At 48.7% G+C, this 20,650-nt stretch overlaps 8 protein-coding genes across 8 annotated transcripts, besides 1 other annotated feature; 3 read left to right on the top strand and 5 right to left on the bottom strand.

The window, feature by feature from the left end:
* Nucleotides 1-1,014: 1,014 nt before the first annotated feature.
* On the top strand, nt 1,015-2,058 carry FPSE_06407 (uncharacterized protein; the record flags this gene model as incomplete). Its single annotated transcript, XM_009259525.1, has 3 exons — nt 1,015-1,051; nt 1,116-1,340; nt 1,394-2,058. 3 exons carry the CDS (start codon nt 1,015-1,017, stop codon nt 2,056-2,058), a joined length of 927 nt encoding a protein of 308 aa, XP_009257800.1.
* A 253-nt stretch (nt 2,059-2,311) lies between these two features.
* FPSE_06408 (uncharacterized protein) lies at nt 2,312-3,124 on the bottom strand (the record flags this gene model as incomplete). The annotated part of the gene is made up of 1 exon (XM_009259526.1): nt 2,312-3,124. The coding sequence occupies one exon, from the start codon at nt 3,122-3,124 to the stop codon at nt 2,312-2,314; it is 813 nt and encodes a 270-aa protein (XP_009257801.1).
* A 798-nt stretch (nt 3,125-3,922) lies between these two features.
* FPSE_06409 (uncharacterized protein) lies at nt 3,923-6,914 on the bottom strand (the record flags this gene model as incomplete). The annotated part of the gene is made up of 2 exons (XM_009259527.1): nt 3,923-6,295; nt 6,348-6,914. 2 exons carry the CDS (start codon nt 6,912-6,914, stop codon nt 3,923-3,925), a joined length of 2,940 nt encoding a protein of 979 aa, XP_009257802.1.
* A 2,438-nt stretch (nt 6,915-9,352) lies between these two features.
* FPSE_06410 (uncharacterized protein) lies at nt 9,353-10,971 on the top strand (the record flags this gene model as incomplete). Its single annotated transcript, XM_009259528.1, has 4 exons — nt 9,353-9,432; nt 9,500-9,618; nt 9,668-9,702; nt 9,757-10,971. 4 exons carry the CDS (start codon nt 9,353-9,355, stop codon nt 10,969-10,971), a joined length of 1,449 nt encoding a protein of 482 aa, XP_009257803.1.
* On the bottom strand, nt 10,968-13,428 carry FPSE_06411 (uncharacterized protein; the record flags this gene model as incomplete). Its single annotated transcript, XM_009259529.1, has 2 exons — nt 10,968-12,848; nt 12,901-13,428. The coding sequence occupies 2 exons, from the start codon at nt 13,426-13,428 to the stop codon at nt 10,968-10,970; spliced, it is 2,409 nt and encodes an 802-aa protein (XP_009257804.1).
* A 2,452-nt stretch (nt 13,429-15,880) lies between these two features.
* Nucleotides 15,881-15,914: a microsatellite.
* Nucleotides 15,915-15,925: 11 nt separating this feature from the next.
* Nucleotides 15,926-16,795, top strand: FPSE_06412 (uncharacterized protein; the record flags this gene model as incomplete). The annotated part of the gene is made up of 1 exon (XM_009259530.1): nt 15,926-16,795. One exon carries the CDS (start codon nt 15,926-15,928, stop codon nt 16,793-16,795), a length of 870 nt encoding a protein of 289 aa, XP_009257805.1.
* A 329-nt stretch (nt 16,796-17,124) lies between these two features.
* On the bottom strand, nt 17,125-18,448 carry FPSE_06413 (uncharacterized protein; the record flags this gene model as incomplete). Its single annotated transcript, XM_009259531.1, has 2 exons — nt 17,125-17,154; nt 17,216-18,448. The coding sequence occupies 2 exons, from the start codon at nt 18,446-18,448 to the stop codon at nt 17,125-17,127; spliced, it is 1,263 nt and encodes a 420-aa protein (XP_009257806.1).
* Nucleotides 18,449-19,064: 616 nt separating this feature from the next.
* On the bottom strand, nt 19,065-19,987 carry FPSE_06414 (uncharacterized protein; the record flags this gene model as incomplete). Its single annotated transcript, XM_009259532.1, has 5 exons — nt 19,065-19,441; nt 19,505-19,635; nt 19,697-19,723; nt 19,781-19,896; nt 19,955-19,987. The coding sequence occupies 5 exons, from the start codon at nt 19,985-19,987 to the stop codon at nt 19,065-19,067; spliced, it is 684 nt and encodes a 227-aa protein (XP_009257807.1).
* Between the last annotated feature and the right edge of the window lie 663 nt (nt 19,988-20,650).

Genomic DNA, 20,650 nt, shown 5'->3' with positions numbered 1-20,650 from the left:
AGCGTTCTCAAGATATAAAAGGGGATGAGTGAGTAGGGAGGATCTTGACGTGGTCGAGGGCGATGATATTGATGTTCTGGGTGATGGTGTTAATTGTTTAGTCAAGGCAGCAGTGGTATACTATCTTAGCATTATATTTAGGCTGCTCAATGCATGTTCGACATTAATAGACATGCACTCAGTGATTCAGTAACGGCCTCGACAATAAGAACTTGGTGTAGCTTCTTTTGCTCAATATGAATACTGACAATGCCATGATCAGGGCATCATATCGCGGCCAATACAATACACTCTGATGATTTACGGAAAGCAATAAATTATTAGTATGTTCTATTGTATTTCGAAGAGTCAAGGTTCAAGTTGAAAGTCTCCAAGATGAACATGTATTTGCCTTTCAGATCAAAGACAGCCAGTAAGATCCAGACCTATCTTCTGCCAATATTAACACTTTTTGAGGAGATCACAATATACTTGAATATGTATATATCAACTATCGGTTCATGTCGATGATATGCCATCTCTTTTCTTTATCATTACCCTTACAACTTACATCTATTAACCTTGAACAACCATGCAAGTTATGATAGGACACCTAATTGGAATATGAATCAGTCAATGTCAAGACACATATTCTATTGAAAATATCATGTCAGCTTCTTCTGCACCCCTTTCGGTACTTGTGAGGCTCAATTATCGAGCTTACAGACATGGATTTGGTGTAAGTGACAGAACCAATCATCATCGTCCCAACAAAGTAGAAGGATTTTATTCCAGGGGTCTCAGGGGAATAAGTTTTGACCCCCACCAAAAAGACACAAACCGAGGTCCGTAGCGTTCGAAGCAGGACCTAGGAAAAAGGTACGTACCTAATCTAATCTCGTCCTGACGACACGGAAGCCAGCAATTATTTCCTGGTTGTCCTCAACATCCGACCCCATTGCATGATCGATATCTCTTGCTTCCTCCTTCTTTTCTGCCAAACTTGTTTAGTTGAGAACAACAAGATAGATCAAGATGGCTTCTCTGAGGACCCTCATCATCACCAACCGCTGTACGCTTTAATCCCCAATGCATCACCGCTGTTCAGCCTGGTTATTAACACTACTACTATACAGCTCCGAAGCAGCCCATCAAGAACCTTCCAGAGTCGATTGAGGTCCAGCCCGACACTACCGTCGAGGACCTCAAGGTGCTGATCGCAAAGGAGACCAAGCTCGGTGACCACAACCGCATTGGTATCTATGATCCCACTACCAAGAAGACCCTCAAGAACCGCAAGGCTCGTCTCGTCGATGAGCCCGCTGTAGTCGCAGCCGGTGAGGTCCTCATCAAGGATATGGGTAAGCTTCAACTTGCACAATGACAACTAAAGACTTACTAACCTATGCAACAGGCTACCAGATTCCTTGGAGAACCGTCTTCGTCGTCGAGTACTTCGGTCCCCTCATTTTCCATGCCCTTTTCGTCGCAGCCCGCCCCTTTTTGTACCGCAATGGAGACGGCGATATGTCCCAGACTCAATGGGTCACTTTCGCCATGATCATGCTGCACTTCGTCAAGCGCGAGTACGAGACTCTCTTCGTCCACAAGTTTTCCGCCAACACGATGCCCTGGATGAACATTTTCAAGAACAGCTTCTTCTACTGGGCCGTCTCTGGTGCCGCCTGCGCCTACTCCATCTACCACCCCAACTCGCTCGCTGCCAAGGCCGACATGCCCGCCATCGACGCTGTCGGAGTTGCCCTGTACTGCTTCGGCGAGTTCATGAATGCTCTTGTTCACCGATATCTCTCAACTCTGCGATCCACTGGTGGTACCGAGCGCAAGATCCCTGTCGGCTACGGCTTTAACATCGTCACTTGCCCCAACTACTTGTACGAGGTGCTTGCATGGATTGGAATCATCATTGTCAGCCGTGACTGGACTGTCGCTGTTTTTATCTCCATTGGTGCGGCACAGATGATCAGCTGGGCTAAGGGCAAGGAGCGTGCCTACCGCAAGGAGTTCGGTGACCGATACAAGAAGAAGCGCTTTGTTATCTTCCCTGGTCTTCTGTAAACAACTAAAAAGTTGTTTGCAAATAAAGGCGTGGGTTTGGAAAGGTAGAAAAGCCAGGTCAATCGATGTCTAGGCGAAAACGGTGTCATGAGTGGGTGTAGATACAGTGCATAGATTTGAGACTAATGCTATATGATATGTCGAGTAAAGAGTGCTCTGCAGTATAATCGTACCTTTAGCGCCAAGTCGTAGTTCCCATAATCCAAGCAACCGATTGCCATTATCATTGATTGATCCGTTTGCCATAAACCTTTCATCGTGACATCGTAGACATGGACGCTGTGTCCGATCCTTTGGCGCCCCTTCCTACACTTGACTCTCCTTCTGTCATGCTCCGACTGGCATCCGAAAATGTACCCGGGGCATGGTTCTCTGTATCGATCTCCATATCAGTACCCAGCGTCTTGTTCACTTCAATACCCTTTCCCCTCTCGTCGACATTCTTGTCTAGATCCATGGCCCGCTCACCCTCGTCTTCGCTTCCGCTCTCGCTGCCACTCCTGCTGTAGCTCCCACAATCACTGCAGCTGCAGCTGCGATCGTCGTTCGCCAGCCTAATCGTCTCCTCGATGACAAGGAAGTCACGCTCCAGCACCTCGGCCCAATTCTGTACATTACCGATTTCCTTGAGCTTGTGCGCCGCAGCGTCGGCCTCGCGCGCGAGCTTGATGTTCTCACGGCGCAGCCCATCCGTCGCACGCTGCACATCCTGAGCCTGCTTGTTCAGAACGGAAGCGTTGGAGTGCAGCGTCGATGCGCGCCACTGAAGCTCAGAGTCCATCATGTTCTCCAGCGTTGCGACGACGGCGCGACGAGCCTCGGCGACATGACGCTGCGTCTCGGCCGAGGGGAGCGTGGGCTGGAGGTGCGAGGCTGGAGGAGACGATTGCTGCGCTGCCGAGGGAATTTGCGCATGGGCGTGGGCATGGGCGACAGACGGAGATGCGATTGTGCGAGGAGGAGATGTTGGCGGGCAAGGAGATAGCGAAGAAGACGATGATGACGAAGAGCCTGTCGCAGCGGCCGAAGAGGCGGGCTGTTGCGAAGAAGTCGCTGCAGCCGACATGATGAATATCAAACCAAGTCGCTGTTCTGTCAGCTTAGCTTGAAGTAATTGGTTTATAAAGTTAGATAATGAAAGATGTAGCTTGGCCGTTTCATGTTGCTGATACATTACACTGCATCTTTGGTGGGGTCGAGTTACACCTCGTCTATCATGCAGCTGATGTACAAGATCATGGGATCTGACCTCTTCTGGTCTGTATTACATTTCGAGACACTGTATATCAGCCACCATATACTACCATAATACTAGCTCTTTTATATTAACGAAAACAAAACAAGTAGTGAGTTGTGTGTCCCGAATATTCAAGAAGTATTTCAGCCGCATTAGATTCATTATATGCTAGTAGTGTACAAGGGAACATTTCTCTGCCTTTTTGCCGTACCGTGGGAAAACTCTTGATTCCGTATATCTATATTCGCAGAGTGGCCTTGTATTGGCCATCATGGGGGTATTCCCCCTAACTTTTTGTTCCTCCAAAGACGACGTTTCTTAACATTAACCCGTGCACAAACTTAAGAATCTCGCGCCCCGAAAGAATTAAATGCAGATAACCTCCAAACGTTCTGATATTTAGTCATTCAAAAGCAGCTGCAACCCCAACGCCAAGGCTATGCGGTAAATGAATGGTTACCGACGCATGTTTGTCCATTCGTGCGCCGGTTTGAAGAGCCTCGATAACTGTGCTGAAAAAAAAGACCCGATTTTCCTTCTGTCTGCTTTTATGCAAAGAACAAATAGTAACTGCACTAGGCAGCTTGTGTAAAGTTGGTGATCCAAATAGTAGAGGCCCGGCTCTATCTAAAAGGCGACTTTGCCTCCATTAAGACGAAGAGGTACTGGGCCGAGTGGTCCGTGAGTGGGAAGTATTCCTTCATCAGACGACATGGAAGATAGAGAAGATAGCGAGCTGAAGCCCATGTGACCCTTGCCAAAAGCACCGTTGCGACCCATGGAGATACCTGGGTTTGCCATGAGAGCGTCTGCTCGGTCGAAAACATTCCCATGGAACGCTGCCGCAAAGGAGCTGTTCGAGGGCGTAGTAGGAACTGTCGCTTGCATTGCAGGACCCAAAGCGGCACTCTGTGGTGTGATGGGAACTGACGTGGGAGACATGCCGCGAGGGTATGCCTGTCCGTTCATAGCGCCAGAAGGGTGGAATAGGTAGTGCCAGGGCGATTTATAGATGATGTTGCTTGTCTCCTTGATACTCTGTTGAATCGGCCTCAAGCGTGCCCGAGTATCGGGGGGAAGCGGCACACTGTTAGGCCCATACTTGATCTGAGAAATCATGTCCGCCCACGAGTGACTGAAGTTACTGCAGAGACTCCAGAAATTTGCCTGCGTCCGAACGCCTGGCTCCTTCAGTTTGATCATGGACAATCTGTTTTTGAGGATCTCAGTCTGCTGGATAACCTGACCACACATGGCAATCAACTGCTTCCAGTGCTGGAGAACACTTTCAGGAGTCCGCTGGTACATGGCATTTCGCAAGCCACCAGCCAGTTGGGCGTTGAAGTTGGGCAGCGTGCCCATAACGAGATCAGTAGATCTTTGTAGAGCCAGGAAAATCCGCTCAAACTGTCGATCGTCTTCTGTAAACTCGGATGACATCCCACGACTACCAATTGAGGAGAAGGATTCTCCTGATCGGGGAGTGGCCGAAGCAAGAGTCGCAGTGCGCCCATTGCCATTGAGATATGTTGCAGAAAGGGGCGTGGGCACTGGGACGTCAGTGCTAACGCGTAGGTTAACCGGGTGGTGAACCAAGGTGCCGTTGCGATTGCGAGCTCCATTCGACCTGCTGAGGGTGGGAGTTGCAGATGGTTCTCGCGCATGTGGCCTGGCAGTGCGCTCGCCAGTTGAACCACCTTTGGGTCCGCCTCGTCGACGAACATCGGCAGCACTGACAGATGACAAAGTGACGCGCAGTTCCATGATACTGTTGTAGAGGGACATCAGGAGACTTCGAATATATCGGGCATCTCCAAAATCCACGAATGTGCCGATGTTATCGGCCAAAAGTGTGCAGACATGGCCATACGCGCTGACCAGAGTCTGGCATGCCCTGTGCACGTTTTCGTTTTCTCGTTGAGAATGATCGTGAGGCTCGCCCAGCGCATTTTCGTGTTTCTGTAACTCCTGCTCCAGTTCCTCAACATGAGAGTTGGTGTTGTAAAACACGATTTCAAGACTGGATCGCTTGGCTGAGCCGTCACTTGTCAGGCCCATTAACGCCTGGATCATGGGATGAATCTGGAAGACCGAGTACAGAATCCCCTTGGCAGTTTCGATTACTGGGTCAAATATCTTTGACTCTCTTCGTCGTTCAGGAAGGATTGAAAGACGTCTCACGTATATCGGGCGTGCGAGGTAGGGTTCTGTGGGTGTTGCTGGACTCTTAGTTGTTGCTTGATTCCCCTGCATTGCAGAACCGTGACTCAAACCACGATAGTGACTAAAGCGGTTGTTGACCTGCATCTCATCAAGCGTGCCGAGGTCGGAAGGCTTTCTTGAGACTATTCCCATGCGCCTGCTACGGCCATCTGACCTTTCTGCCCGGAGCAGGCTTTCAGAGTTGCTGCGAACCCGCTCATTGACATTGCCGATTGTTAGAGGCATAACACCAGGTCGTCGAAAAGCGGTGTTTTGTTGCGAAAGCCCCCGGTAATGAGATCTTGATGGTATCGGGGGTGCCCGTGATCCAATGTTGGGAGAACGGATATCAGGCAAATCGGCACCCTGGACCTTGACAGGAAAGCGCCCACTAGCCACTCTCTTCAAAGGAAACCGGGGGGTTTCTGCACCTTCGCTCGATTCATCTCCCGTATTGTCAGATTCGGACCGACCATTAATAGTATATTGCTTCAGGTATCGCTTGATCTGCAAAGTGACTGCCACCTCTGTCACTTCGTTGTCTTTTTGAACACCTTCGTGTGGAGGGCTCGCTGCTTGCACTTGAATTGCATCTCGTGGCGGAAAGCTGATAGGGTTTCCTTCAAATTTGATAACTTGTAATGATCCCATGTCGGCAATACATAGGGGCAGCTCTCGTATTTGGTTTTTGGGTATAGATAGCACTTTCAAAGAAGAGAGTCTTGCGATATCTGCTGGAAGAATTCGAAGTGAGTTCCTACCGAGGTCGAGGATTTCTAGAGATTTCAAGTCACACAACTATTCATGATGTTAGAGGTCACTTCAAATCCAGAAGGGAGGGGATATCTACAGGCATAGGGAATTCCTTGATCTGGTTACCCCGGATGTTGAGGTATCGTAGTGATGTGCATTCGGAAAAGCGAGCAGGCAAGCTCGTCAGTTGGTTATGAGACAATGCCAGTCTGGAGACCGTATAAGTATCGGCGTCGGGTCGTGTGTTTGAGGACGAGTTCTTGGAAGCGGACCGTTCCAGTTCGCCTTTCACGATATCGACGACTTCATCTGGAAGTTTCTGGATGCCTTTACGACTCAGGTCAATAGTGACTCCGGTTCGGAGCCCTGTGCTAACAGCACCAGCTTCGGCGGCTTGACTTTCGCTTTCGATTGCATTTTGCATGGCCTCGCGCGCGAGGTTGATAACCTGGGCTGCCGACATGCCAGCGGTTGAGAGAGATGAACTGGACGGGACGCTGCGTAGGCTTGGGATAGGAGGAGGTGGCGGAGGGCCGTTGGATGTGGCAGCTGAGTTTGGAACTGGACGGCGTCCAGATGTATGATTTTCGGGCAAGCTTCGCGGAATTGAAGCCTGCGATGCAGAACCGACGGACGAGCCGGCAAGTCGGTCTGGCCGCTCCATGGCGAACGGTTCAAGTATGAGGAATGCGCAACTCAAGTAGGAAACGTGGGGATGGCGCGCCGGTGGAGTAACCGATCGAATCGAATCGAGGGGGTGGTTGTTGGAATCTTAATGACGGTATGTCGATGCTTGAAGGATAAGACGTTTCAGAAGCCCCTCTGTTGCTGTGTCTGCGGTTGTATTTTAATCAAAGCGTAGGCGCAAACGGGGGACCGTTTGTCTCAGCGGGAGCCAAGCTTCGAGTCGTTACTTCTGGTACTTAGGCCAATCAAGGCAGCGTGGTCGACGAGTTCGATATGGTCATGATTGTAAGTTCAGTTAAAGCCAGAAGGCGGCGCGAGGTTCAGGATTTTGAGCCCGTTTGTATCGAGTCGAGAGTGCGTGCGGATAGGAATCAGGGTTAAGCAAGCGTATTGGGTTGTCGGGCTTGAAGTTAGTTTGATTATGAAAAGGGCGATAATCGAACGAGATCTGCTGAGTCAAAACAATCCAGCGATAGGATTTGTACAGAAATGTTGAAAGAGGAATGCTGCGGGAAGGGCCGTGAAGGGTTGATGCAGATTCGGGAGGCAATGAATGAGGTCGGATTGAGATGCCGTGTTTGGTAAAGTTCAGCACCCAGGAGCCAAGTTCCCTACGGGTAGGATAAAGAGGTAAGGGTGGTGAAAAAGAACTGGGATGACCCCCGTTGATTATCCCCTAGACCTTGGCTCTGCTCTGGTTCTGGTTCTGGATGTTATCAAAAAGTCAAACAAAACAAGAATCAAAGCTGGGTCAAACAAAGGTTGAGAGAGAATGTAAGAGACGGACAGGAGCTCGCTCGGTTACTCGAGCTGCACGTTTCAACCTAAAGCTGCAGACGTAGCCAATGAATTTGAGGTAGCATCACTCAAAAAAGAAGTCTTGGCAGAAGCATACCTACCTCTTAGCAGGTATGTATTTTAGTAGGGGGATAGTCAGGCACAGAACAATATTTCTTGCCTCCTTGTCTCTAGATTTCTTTTTCCCAGGTTCCGTTCTCCAACCGCCCCTGACAGTAGTCTGTAGGCCGGTAGTCCCCCATGTCTCAAGCTTGGATAGGGGATAGCGTATCAGATCAGATAGGGGTAAACTTGGATGAAAGTGTTTTGGTCAGCAGAGGCTGGAGAGACTAGCAGGCTAGACATGCACTGGAGCTGCTGGACTTTCAGTGGAAGAGTGGGGCGACATCAGCACCAACGGATGGTTGGGGCCATCCATCTCCTGCTCAAGCTCCGCCGTAAAGTGAAACACAGTGCGGGGCTGCTGGTCGGATGTCTACTGGAACCTCACCTCAGAAACCTTTTTCATCACTAACAAGCACGTTTCTACATGCCTTTTTAGGCTTTGAGTGGCTGTAGCTCAGCCACTGACGCACAGTATGAACCGCCGACACAGAGCGGATGAAATGGAGAGATGGAAGCTAACGTTGGAACCCATGCTCACCGGTGGAAGGGATCATGCTTACTTACTCCTAAAGTTATCAGTCGAGACAAGAGTCAGTTACATGCCAGCCAAGTGATGGAATATGATACATAAATCGACTACTCGAGTCGACTCACCTCAGCTTAGCACGACATGATACGAGACGAAGCGAAGGGCATATGTCAGAATGTAGAATCGGGCACGATTTCGACAGGCTCAGGTGCGAGAGCCGAGGGGTCATGACAACCTATGAAACGTCAAAGCCTCCGTCAACAATCGTCAACGATCGTATTCTGTATGCAGGAGGGCGGCCTGACGATTTGTCTGGCTGTGCTGTTTCCTGAGTTTGAACCCCTGTCCAAGCCTACAACGAGTAATGCAAGGTACGCAGACGCTCAACTGTAAGCTAGGTAAACAGTATCCGTAAGTATTATAAATCATGTTGAACAACATCTGTTCTTTTTAGATGTCATGTTGCATATATTACATCATATCATTGTTGACCAGAGAGTGTAACCTTGGTTATCGGAATTGTTTCATTCAATTATCTTCTTTGAAACCTCGCTGGAGTACTGCCGCAATGAACCACGTGACCTTGAACTGTCCCCCATCGCTTCGTTGTAAAAGGTTGATTGATGATGTTCTTCCTTGAACCCTGCCTGGCCTCGAAAATGCAACACACGGATACTGCGCACTGATCAAGACTGTTGGTTGCTGATCCGGTGGACTGTCTCCGAGTAAACGATTGACTTGCCAAATGTAGAAAAAGATCCTCACAAAACAACAGTAAAACCTCCGATGCGACTCTGTATGTCAAAAGAAGCTTGCATTAACACAAACACAGACTATAACACTAACAGCAAAAAACTGTGTCAATCAGTATTACTAAGTTGCCCGCAAAACGGTTCACCCTTGTACTACCAGCCAATTCTTGTCACATGTTTGCCTCGCTGCGACTGTCGTGAATCATTCGCGAGCTTCACAACGCAGGCATCATGCCTCCTCTAAAAAGAAGCAACTCGTGCACAGACATTGGATTCACTCTCCGACGTCAATTCCACAAGGACGATTTCAGGTGAGCCGTTGTTCAAACAATACAATCCTTTTCTTCTTTCAGCCATCTAATAGACTGGTATTTATAGGCCTTATCAACGTGAAATTATAGAGGCTGCTCTTGATGGCTACGATGTATACGTTCAAGCTGCCACGTCGTTTGGCAAGAGTTTGTGCTTCCAGCTGCCAGCAGTTATCGATCAGGGCAGTAAGTAACCCTCTATCTGGAATATTTTAATTCTCTGACCATATTCCAGTTACCATAGTTGTTTCTCCCCTTCTTAGTTTGATGGTACGAAAGAGGAGCCCCATTATCGCTATAAGATAAGCTCTAATTCTCCGTCAGATCAACCAGGTTGAGGCACTCAAAGCTTCTGGCATCGAAGCCAGTTCTTACAACAGCCTGACCCCTTATCCCGACAAGGTTCGCATCGAACGTGACCTTGAAAGTGGCCACCCAAGACTCCGGCTACTCTATGTCACACCAGAATTGTGCTCTTCTCCACGCTTTCGTGAACGTTTGCAGCTCGTTTACAAGCAAAAGGAACTTGCCCGGGTAGCAATTGACGAAGCTCACTGTATTTCAGAATGGGGCCACGACTTTCGAAAAGACTTCAGCCGTCTGTCATGGTTCCGAGATACTTTCCCAGATGTGCCAATCATGTGTCTCACTGCGACCGCAAATCCGCAGGTCCGCCAGGACGTGTTATCTATACTAAAGCTTGATGAAAATCCCGAGAAAACAAAAAAGTTCTTGATGAACCCGCAGCGTAAGAATCTGCATCTTGAGATCCGATATACCAAAGACGAAGAAGACACCCGCCTCAACGACTTTCTTCGGTGGATCAAAAGCGTCTATGCGCGGCGTGAGGGCGGTGAAAGAAGAGCGGAACTTGATCAAGTGAACGAACGGGTCGATAATGTTCCAGGCATTATCTATACAATATCAAGGGACGAATGCGAATCTCTTGCCGCCTCTCTCCGCAGTGAAGGCATCGGAGCAAGGCCTTTTCATGCTAGACTCCCCAAAGATGTCAAAGAAGAGACACTCGCCCGATGGATAAATAACGAGGTTGGCTACGATATAATTGTTGCTACGACAGCTTTCGGTATGGGCATCGACAAGGACAACGTGCGTTTTGTTGTTCACTGGCGAATCCCAAAATCTTTCGAGGGTTACTATCAAGAAGCCGGCCGTGCAGGTCGAGACGGCAACGCTAGCTACTGTTTCCTGTACTACAGTCGAGAAGATCTGGAACGAGTGACGCGATTGATCAGGTCAGACTCGAAGGAGGAGACGAACCAGATAGCCAGACTAAAAAGCCTCCAGGCTCTGGCTCAATATTGTGAAGATACTGGCAAGTGTCGGCACGCTGCTATATGTAAGTATTTCGGCGAAACAAGCATACCGGACTGCGATTTTGCCTGCGACTGGCACAAGGATCCGCAAGAGCTGGAAACGAGGTTCATGAGAGGCTTGGCAAGCGAGGAGTGGGTGAGCACGCAGGCACAGCAAGGCACTTATGATATCCCGGGGACTTATGATGCTTATTATGATTAATGACACAAGTGTTTTGAGGGCGCTCCTCCTTGACGACTGCAGTCGAGTTTGATCCCGCCGTGATGCTTGAAACCAATGTTAATCCGTGACTGGCCAATTGCCAGCCGTTGGTAATCCCAGAAGGTCGGATATATCCCACTCCATGACGTTGTTCTGATTTGAGCTGTTAGAAACACAAAGTATCGTATGTTGATAAGGTCACTCACATCGAAAAACATGTATGGACCAAAAAGGTCGATGCTCAAGTTGTCCGAGGTCACCACTGAATCGTTGGGCGCCGTCGCCACTTGAACTTTACGCATCATCGCTACACAGTCGCGCAAAGTCGAAGTTACAGCTTCGTATACAATCGCTTTGACTGGTTGTCCCGCTTCCAGTGCCCGAATGTGTGCTAAATGAGCGTTCGAGAACAGGAGTCTCTTGAGGCTTAGGTTGCCTCGAGCTATGAGGCAGCGAAGCTGTTTGCATACCTCTTCCAAGGTCTGGATCAGAGGCGCACGTGCAGTCCTCGCCATTTCCCTGAGGATATCAGACTCATGATCTGGTGTCGACTCGTCCTGTAGCTCGCTTATGACCTCGAGTGCCAGGACGAGCATGGCATCAAAGCTCAACGCACATTTGAACAGACCCCGTCCAACAAAAGACAATCGAGACATGTCATCCCATACTTGAAGGGGTAATTCCAGGTCAACACCCTTACTTCCAGATGCAATGACAACAGCAGCCTCGACGCATAATTTACGAGAGAGATAGAATTGAGGGTTGGTTTTCGCTTGGAGCATAAAGTCGCGGTGAAGAAACAGGATGAACCGACGCAAGTGTATATCCATCAGCTTGCGATGAAAGTCATTGGCCTCGAGACTCGATACATGTGCGAGATTTACCTGACCTTGATTAAGTGAGTGGAAGAAGGCTGCTACATCTCTGCACGCCATACGTAGTTGTGTTCCCATTGCTAGGGCCTTCTCATGTGTCTTCTCCCGACGAATGTCGTTCAAGAAGCGTATGACCCCTACACGCATTGGCAGGGACTTTGAAAGGAGTATTTGTAAATACGAGTCCGTAAAGGTGTCCATGGATTTCGGCGTCTGGGAAGCGCTAGGCTCAAGGTCTGAATCATTAAAGTTCAACGGAGTGGGAGCATCAAAGTCTTCCTCGGCAAGATGCAGCGGTAGACCAAGATCCAGACATGCCTGCACGGCCAACTCTAAGACTGTAGCCCATAATCGAGCGCGAAATTCTTTCTGAAAGAGCGATAGGCCTGGAAATAGCTTAGGGTCACGATGAAGGCCCATAGTGCAAGCAGCGCGCAACAAGGAACCGGACGAAAGCCATGATGTTGCCCCACGGCAGTTGAAGGTTGTTTGACGAGCAAGTATTAGTAGGCAAAACACTTGCAATCCATCGAGGTTATAGGTTGTCTTTTCGTTTGGACCCGTAAACCACCATTGGGCATTCTGAATCCACGACTGTGCAGGCCGCCAAAGTTGACTAATCTCGGCCTCGCTGTCAAACCGCGCAAAGGTGGTGCCGATGGCCATGATTAGGGTCAACCTGACCATTGAAACAGTCGGTAGCGAAGATGGTTGTTCGCTGACCCAAAGTCTATCATATTCCTTCCGGAAAGAAGGGACGTGGATGATACGGTACAGAGGTTCAAATGAGCGGAGGTAGCAGGCGACGAGTTCATCGCAAACCGCCTTGGCAGGGAGAGTTGCACGTAAGTCCTGAATTGGCTGTTCAAGGTTGGATGAGGACTGCTTCTTAAGGCTAAAGCGTAGACCGCGAGCTTCTTTCAAGATATCGTAGAAGTCTGACTTGGCGTCCTCCCATGATGGCTCGACCTCAACTGGATGGAAATTCCCCGAGACAGGATACTATAACAGCGTTAGATTTATATATGACCGGTGTTGATAGTGACAATCTCACCTTTTCTGCAGTATGTAGCCAATGTGTTTGTCCAAAGAGTTTGGTCTTTTCTGGTACGTGACGGAGTCTTGGTGTGAAAGGAGGAATTGAACTCGAGAATGAAGTTGTTGCGGCTACTTGAGGTAATGAAACGCTTGGAGAGACATGGTATTCACGATCTAGTACGAGCGTGTTGTTATTTTCAGGTCTTGATGGTCCAGATAATTGATCTCGGACGTGGCCCACGGTGTTAGTCTGGTTCTGTGGCGCGATAACTTCATCCCTCGCGGGTCGCGTCTCAGTCGCCGGCGAGGCCCGTGTCTCGTGAGCTGCTTTGACGGGACTTCCATCGCGGTAGGAGCATTGCATCGGCAGCCTAGCCCGAGCACAGCCATTACATGGTTGACCCAAACTACATCGGATTTTGCGACGGCGACATTGCTCGCAGGACCGGGCGGGTCGCCTTCTACGGCGTTTGAGGGACGGAGGAGGGCTTCCAGTGGACGATATCACCGATGATGCCCTAGACTGCGGCATTACATTTGACATTTGGATGCTGGGTAGGTAATAGAAGAATAGAGAGGGAATGTCATGTAATATTAAGTGAGTAGAGTAAAGGCGTAAAGCGGGTCAGCATCGAAATGGCGTATTGATTATTATTTTGAACATGTAGAAAAAGACCAAGAACTTGGTAGCATTTAGAGAACTCAGTTTGTTTAATCCTTTGGGAAGAAGAAATGAATCAACTTTGACCAAAGGATTAGTTTATCATCATTATTCTGAACCCCCTGTTGCCCGATCTATTGAGCCATACCGGTAGTAATGAGTAGCGACAACGAATGTTGAAAACACTCGGGTTGGGGCAGGAACCATATCTGATGAAGAGAAGAAGAGATTTCGTCACAGAGTTGGGACTCGATTGGTAATTTATATTACAGCCTGCCCGAGCCTGTATGGGGGCTTGCCTTACCACAAAAGGCTATCGATGAGACGAGTCAAATTTCGTGGGATTTCATGAATGTTTATTTGTGAATATTGTCGATATTGACTTTTCATGCTACGTACTTCTCATCATTAAACTTTGAACGAAGACTGCAATTGTACACTTAGTACTCTGTACCTATAAATGAATGTCTGCGTAGCACCCCAGCCGCTCCACCTCTACAACTGTCAGTTCGGGCAGTGGGGTGGAGTACTAACCTAGTAGGTTAGTAGGTACATAGTAGCCACCTCCACCCCCACCCAAAATACATGCGTGTACAGGTACCTCGTCTCATAACTGAGCCGCACACACGGCGAGCTCGCAGTAGTAACTTAGTAGTAATGAATGTTGAAGTCAAACCGCAAGTTCATCAATTCCTTCTCCTCGCTAACATACATATGCTCAATTCAGAATACCTACCTAGTTACAACATGAATCTTCAGCTCGACTTATTGACATACCTGCTTGGGATGCAAGAACTATTCTGCGAACCATACCTAACCTCTACAACTGTCTGTATGGGTTAAATGTAACAAGCTTGAATTGATATACAGGTACGATGGCGTATCAAATATCGTGAACTCTTGGCCACTCTAACGGATCGGGAGCGGCTGAAACCATTGGTTATCATACACAGTTGAAAGACAATCCGTCCGAACCAATGACAGAGAAAGATGACAATGCTTGTTACGCAAGTAGACGGCTCGGATTCTTCCAGACAAAACGGAACATAAACGGCAAGGAGCCGTTGATAGAACCAAGTCATTGGTGACACCATACCTTAGTAATTGCTTTGCTGTACAACCAGAACTAATTCCTTGACTATTCGACTTCCAATATTGGTAAGTCAGTTCCATTATAATACGGATTTTGTTACATTATGAACCTATAGTGCACCTCCATCTACGGAAGTTTCAGTCCGACGACGATATCACCCGACATATAGACCCTGGTAAATTCTCGATTGCCCCTTGTTTGTCACGCCCTTTCAAGATTCTGCATAAGGAGGAAAGTGGATGACGATTCGATCCAAAGCTAAAAGCAAGACCATCATGACGAATAGACGATAACTGGTCAGAGTGGCTTACTGCAAGCATACACTCCAAGAAAACACCAAAGACCACGTATATGCCTTTGCGCTGTAAGCCTTCGAAACATGGTTGATGGAGCTAGATATTGGGAATCTGGATTCGTTGCCAGGAGCCTGAAATATGAAGCTGGTAGATGAATAGAGACGTATAGTTCATACTATACTATACGATACGCAAGAGCATGGGAGTCAGTAGCCACAGCTTAAAAAAGACAGATGCCAATACCAAGAATCAGATAGATCCTAGTTTAGAAGCCAAGCAAACGGCCATTTCCTACACTCTATACAAGACTGGAGGGGAAATTGTATATCCATATGCTACTAGCCTCATGGAATAGTCAATAGTCTTAGGTTCATTGCATATACGAGTATTTTGTGGCTGAATCTACGAATACTATATTGTTAGATTTACCAGGTTCCAGGCCTGTTGGCCCTTTCCAAGGTCATGAGGCTATCAGCCAGAGTAGTACCGACGTCCTGAACTTGACTATAACAATTATCTAGCTTGAAATCGGAACTCGCATCTATGTAGGGGCGTGGATAATTGTTTGCAGAAACCCGAAACCCATTACTGCCGGAACGTCGGTGGCTTCCTACCAGCTCATTTCAACAATGACTCGCTGGTCTAGAGACTTCGTGTTTAGATAGAACATCGCCAGATCAACAACCTCACCCAACGGCAGTTGGGGCTTCGGGATGTTCGGAGTGAGCATCAAACTCATGTCTTTTTTGGGACTACTGGACTCGGTATCACGAATACGCAAAGACAACCAGGAGGTACGAACGAGAAGCACAAACATATGCTGTAACTAAGGCTTATATTACCTATAAAATGGCCTTCATCCTCTTCAATTCTTCCAATATCACTATCATCAAACAAGCTCACTAGCACACTCTCACTCGTTACCACACTTTCGTCACAAAGTCCACTTCCCTTCCCTTCCCTTCCCTTCCCTTCCCTTCTTTCGATCAACATGAAGCTGTACCAAGTTACCGCCGTCCTGGCCTTCATCGCCACTGGTGTCATTGCGACTCCTTCCGGCTACGACAAGGACAACAAGTCCCCTGAGAAGCACGGTGATGGCAACTATCCCGGCAAGAAGGGAGATGACGAATATGGTCCTGGAGGCAAAGGATACGACGGCAAGGGCCGTGAGGATAAGGGCAAGAAGTACGAATGGGACATTGAACGCTGTGACTGGTGCCCCTACAACCCCAAGAGCTGGTATGGATACGAACCCAAAGGCCGTGGTTACAAGCGCCCCTGCCCCGAAGACAAGAAGAAGTGCCAGAAGTACGCCTATGACTACTCAAAGGCCACCTACTCGGGAGTCTTCAGCGAGTTCCAGAAGTGCTCCAAGGGTGACAACTACAAGGTCACCGGCAAGATTGGCGCTTGCAGCGGATACGGCAAGGTCCAGTGCCTGATTGTTCAGTACGAGGACTGGGAGAAGTGGTCTGACAAGATCGCCTACCTCGGACTCTACTCTTACAAGGAGGGCCCCAAGGACAAGAAGTACCTCAACTTCAACAAGTACTGCAAGAAGAACAAGTGTGTTGTTCCTATCGAGAAGGTCCCTGGCTACCCCAAGTTCAAGGACAATGTCTGGGTTGGAATCGACGATGACCAGTGCCGTGAGGACTACAAGAAGGGCGACAAGGAGAACGACTACGAGTACAAGAAGGGCGGCAAGGGTGATGACTACGATGATGGCGAGGTCGAGGAGTACAAGAAGGGTGGAAAGGGCTCCTCTGGTGGCCGATACGAAGAGGTCAAGTATCTCGAGCTCGACATTGAGACCAAGTACTCCAAGAAGTGCGCCGAGTTCTGCTGCTGCGCTTAGGGGAGATCGAAGTCATCGGAATGAGGGACGATGTGAGAGATGAAGGATACTTTTACAGATGTGGCGGTCTCTGGTCACTTTTCTATTTCGTGGTAGAACAGCACTCGAGCTCTTCTGCCTGGCAAAGCCTGGTTCTCTACAACACACGACTTATCAGCGACGGATATGATGGTTCATAAGAAATATTTGGATTTGGTATCTGACCTGTATCATGATGCCAGTCTAAAACCAAAGGGAACCATGTGCTGTGCATTAGACATAAACAGCATTCATTCATCCCAACCCCTAAAACGCCATACACGAGAAAAGTTTCTATGCTTGTCTTTTCTTTATACAACAAGGTTTGCGGCAACGAATTCCTATCAGATAGAGTTAGCACAGGGGCATCAGTTTGGATATTGGGGTAATTGAAGCACTTACAGGAAATTCCTTTTGCAACGCGTTGGTGACGTTTTCTACTTCCTCTGCCAGGCTTTGGACATTGGAGTCCCAAGTTCGCATTTCCTTGCCGACAGTAACTTCAGCCCGTCCACTGCCCTTTTCTCCAGACGCTTCGCCGCCCTCAAAGTACACAATACCGTCGAGTTGGTCCATTCGACCCACTAGACGACCTTGTTCGATCATACGTGCTGTAGTCTCCTCTGCCTTGTCGGTATCCAGTCCCAATAATGACCCCAAAGCCTCGAATCGGATGTTGTTGTAGAGTCGCGATGCACCAAGAAGGTTATGCTCAACAACAGCTTTAGCAAGTACTGTCGAGCCATCTGAGGTTGTCGCCAGCTGGTGTGGTTGCAGGCCCTCGGCAAACTTGTCTACCTCCTCAGGAGACAAAAGTCGATCCAGAAACATCTTTTCCAAGATGCCAAATTCTTCCAGTTGAGCTGACCTCTCATCCTTGTAAAGACGACCCAATGTGCGATTTCTCATGGGACCCGCAGGGGCCAACACTGCACACTTAATAGCCATGCTGAGAGTATGCACACGATCGTCCTCGTCAATGGCAGGGAAGAAGCTAATTTCGTGATATCGCTGAGATGCTGACAAGAAGTCACGCTGAGCATCAAGGATACGTGCTTGCGAGAGCTTGAAGTGGAGGTTCAGTTCCTGGTCGGCGACCGAATGCATGATGTTCTTGAGCTTGTTGATGTACATCTCGGCGGCGGTAGAGTCGTCTACTTCGAGGTAGTTTCGTACGATTCGAACCCATGTTCGAGCCTTTTCCTCGTCGGTGATCTTGCGCTGGGAGCTATCGAGGGGAATGTCAGCCAAAGTTTTGGCTGCGTCGAGGAAATCCTCATTTTTCTCGTGGGCGGTAGCAATAAGCTCTCGGAGTGTGGCACCAGCGTCGACGAAGGAGGATGAAGAAGGCTGGGCAGCAATTGTGTCTAGCGTGCGGTTTCCGACCTCGATCCACAGGTCCTGGTTCTCTATCTCTCGAAGTGCCGCAATGAAGGATGAGAGAATGGTTCGAGTGGCTACAACGCCGAGCGCCTGGCCAAAGAAAGAGTCGACGATGGCATTAAGGTCGTCCGCAGTGGGTGGAGGTGAGAGGTTCTTGATGGTCGGGATGAACTGTTCATACACAGGGCCTTTTTCGCCGGGAGCGGACTCTGCTTTTGATATAGCACTCGCGACTTCAGGGTTGGGCGTCATTGTTGTTTCGTGGTGAGATTAACGATGGGAACGGGAAGTGGAAGTGGAGGTTAAAGAGGCAGCAGCCTGGAGGTATGGAAGCTCGTTAAGTTGAGGCTCATTGCAGGCGTCAGTGTGGAGGGGCAGCGAGCAGGGGTCAGCTCTAGTGGGGTATAGATAGTTTGTAGCTTAACGGCCCAGACTTTAAGCTTTGGATTCAATCTATCATGACTTAAACTGACTTGGTAATTGAGTATTCTACAGACTCTATGCATTTGCTTGTCTTTCAATCTTTAACTACCTCCATTAGGTATTCGTAGCAGACGACCGAAAATATAATATTCTGCTGTTTACATACTGACAAAGTTCAGTATCACCTAACCTGGGCACCATGATACACCATCCATCCTATAATCATGCCAGAAACACCCCTTGCCCGTAAAGTAGTACAAGTTTGCTTCCATCATATTGGCTACCATATATCCTCAAGTCTTCTCATGATACTTATGAACAAAGGCCGTATGACGACTGCCACACCCAAAGCCACGAATGCTAATATCCAAAGCATCTCACGCCTCAACGCCAAACACAATTCAACCACCAGTTTACATGCAAGTTATATATACCCGTCTCTTATCTATTTGTTCACCCAGAGCAGAGTTCGAAGCGAGTCGAATTCGTTGCAGTCCTTGTAGATATATGTCATACTGCCTCTCAAGCTCGACTGTAGATCCTCAGGATGGTAGCGGAAGATTAGCATGACCATGGCCCACGACAGAGAGGCGAAGGCTGGCCAGGCGTAATGGTTGATGGTGCTGTGGAGAGGCTCAGACGACACGACTGGTAAGCCAGCTCCGGGCTTGACGGCGATGCGTGCGAGGGCGAGCACTACGCGCGCAAAGACGTAGATGACGATCTGCTGGTTGACTGATGAGATCTTTCCCGTGCGCTTCGATCGACCGCCAAAGACAAAGTAACCGCCGACAAGACCGCCTACGAAGGAGTCGTATGTACCTGTGTATATAGTCAGAATCTGATACTCGTTCCGAACAACGACTTCTGGCGACAATGACGTACCCTCCTTTCCAGGCTCTGCGCCAAAGTATTTGAGCGCCAACATTGTCAGCTTATAAATGGTAGCGAAGCGCGCCAAGTTTGTCGCATGATGTCTTGTCGCTCGAAGGACTAGCTTGACCTTTTCGCGGAATCTAAGTTCGTCACATGTTAGCTCGACGTCGGTAGGTTGCGCAGGGAGGAGGTTGAGCTTACGTTCCGGAGCGGAAGAGGAAGACCATCCTGTTGACAACGAGATTAGCGATGATTTGGATACGAACAGGGTTCTTAATGACTTACACCAGTGCGTGGGGAAACCGCACTTTGGTTCCGTAAATGATACCATTGCGCGCCGTCTTAACCAGCGATAATAGATCATGGTATTGCGGGTTCTTGACAATCTCCTCAAGCGTGTTCTACCCAGAACCAGTCAGCGCAAACTCGGTCGCGTGTCGCGAGACAACGAGGAAGTACCTTCAACACCTCCAGCGAAGATGGCATGGCCATGTTGTCTTTTAGACCTCGGCGAAAGGAACGTAGATAGTCGGGGCGGTCGTAGGGTCAGGAGTCGATGGATGTCGCAAAGCGCTGTACTCTCAAGGCATCGAGGGTCGTCGCCTGGTTCTGGAGGTCGGATTTAAGGCGTGGAAGAGTCGTATTGGAGCATGGATTAAGGGCTGGAAAGTATCGATAAAGTTTGTAGATTCATAGGTTTTGAATGCGAGTCGAGGCGCCCCCAGAGTACTCTGACTTATTCGCATGGATCAAAGTCACCTGGGCTAGATCTGAGCCTCGGATGTTTGAACTGGCTCGGCTTGTGTCCATTGCGGAGAAGGGCGGCATGTCCCCACTATGAGAACGGACTACAGGGCCTAGTTACCTATGACGCAGGGCACATCATAATTCCCATCCACTGAAGGACGTCGATATCTGGGGAAGAGTCAGCGCAAGGAATTTCACATGTGAACCGATTGAAGATTAGCCAAGATCTGGGGAAATATCACTTAAGTCACATTCACGTGGAATGAAAGATTTAAGAGGGTACGTATATATTATTTCCAAAATCTATAGCATTTCTAAAGCTTCAACGATCCAACCCTTATGCAAATGGATCCATCTCCAAGTATCCATATCTCTCCGATAGTAAATGCCAAACTCCACGCTATCCAT

Source organism: Fusarium pseudograminearum, chromosome 1 (genome assembly GCF_000303195.2).
Source record: "Fusarium pseudograminearum CS3096 chromosome 1, whole genome shotgun sequence".
Classification (NCBI taxonomy): domain Eukaryota; kingdom Fungi; phylum Ascomycota; class Sordariomycetes; order Hypocreales; family Nectriaceae; genus Fusarium; species Fusarium pseudograminearum.
The sequence above is the reverse complement of the archived record's forward strand: the minus strand, read 5'-3'. Positions and strand labels throughout refer to the sequence as shown.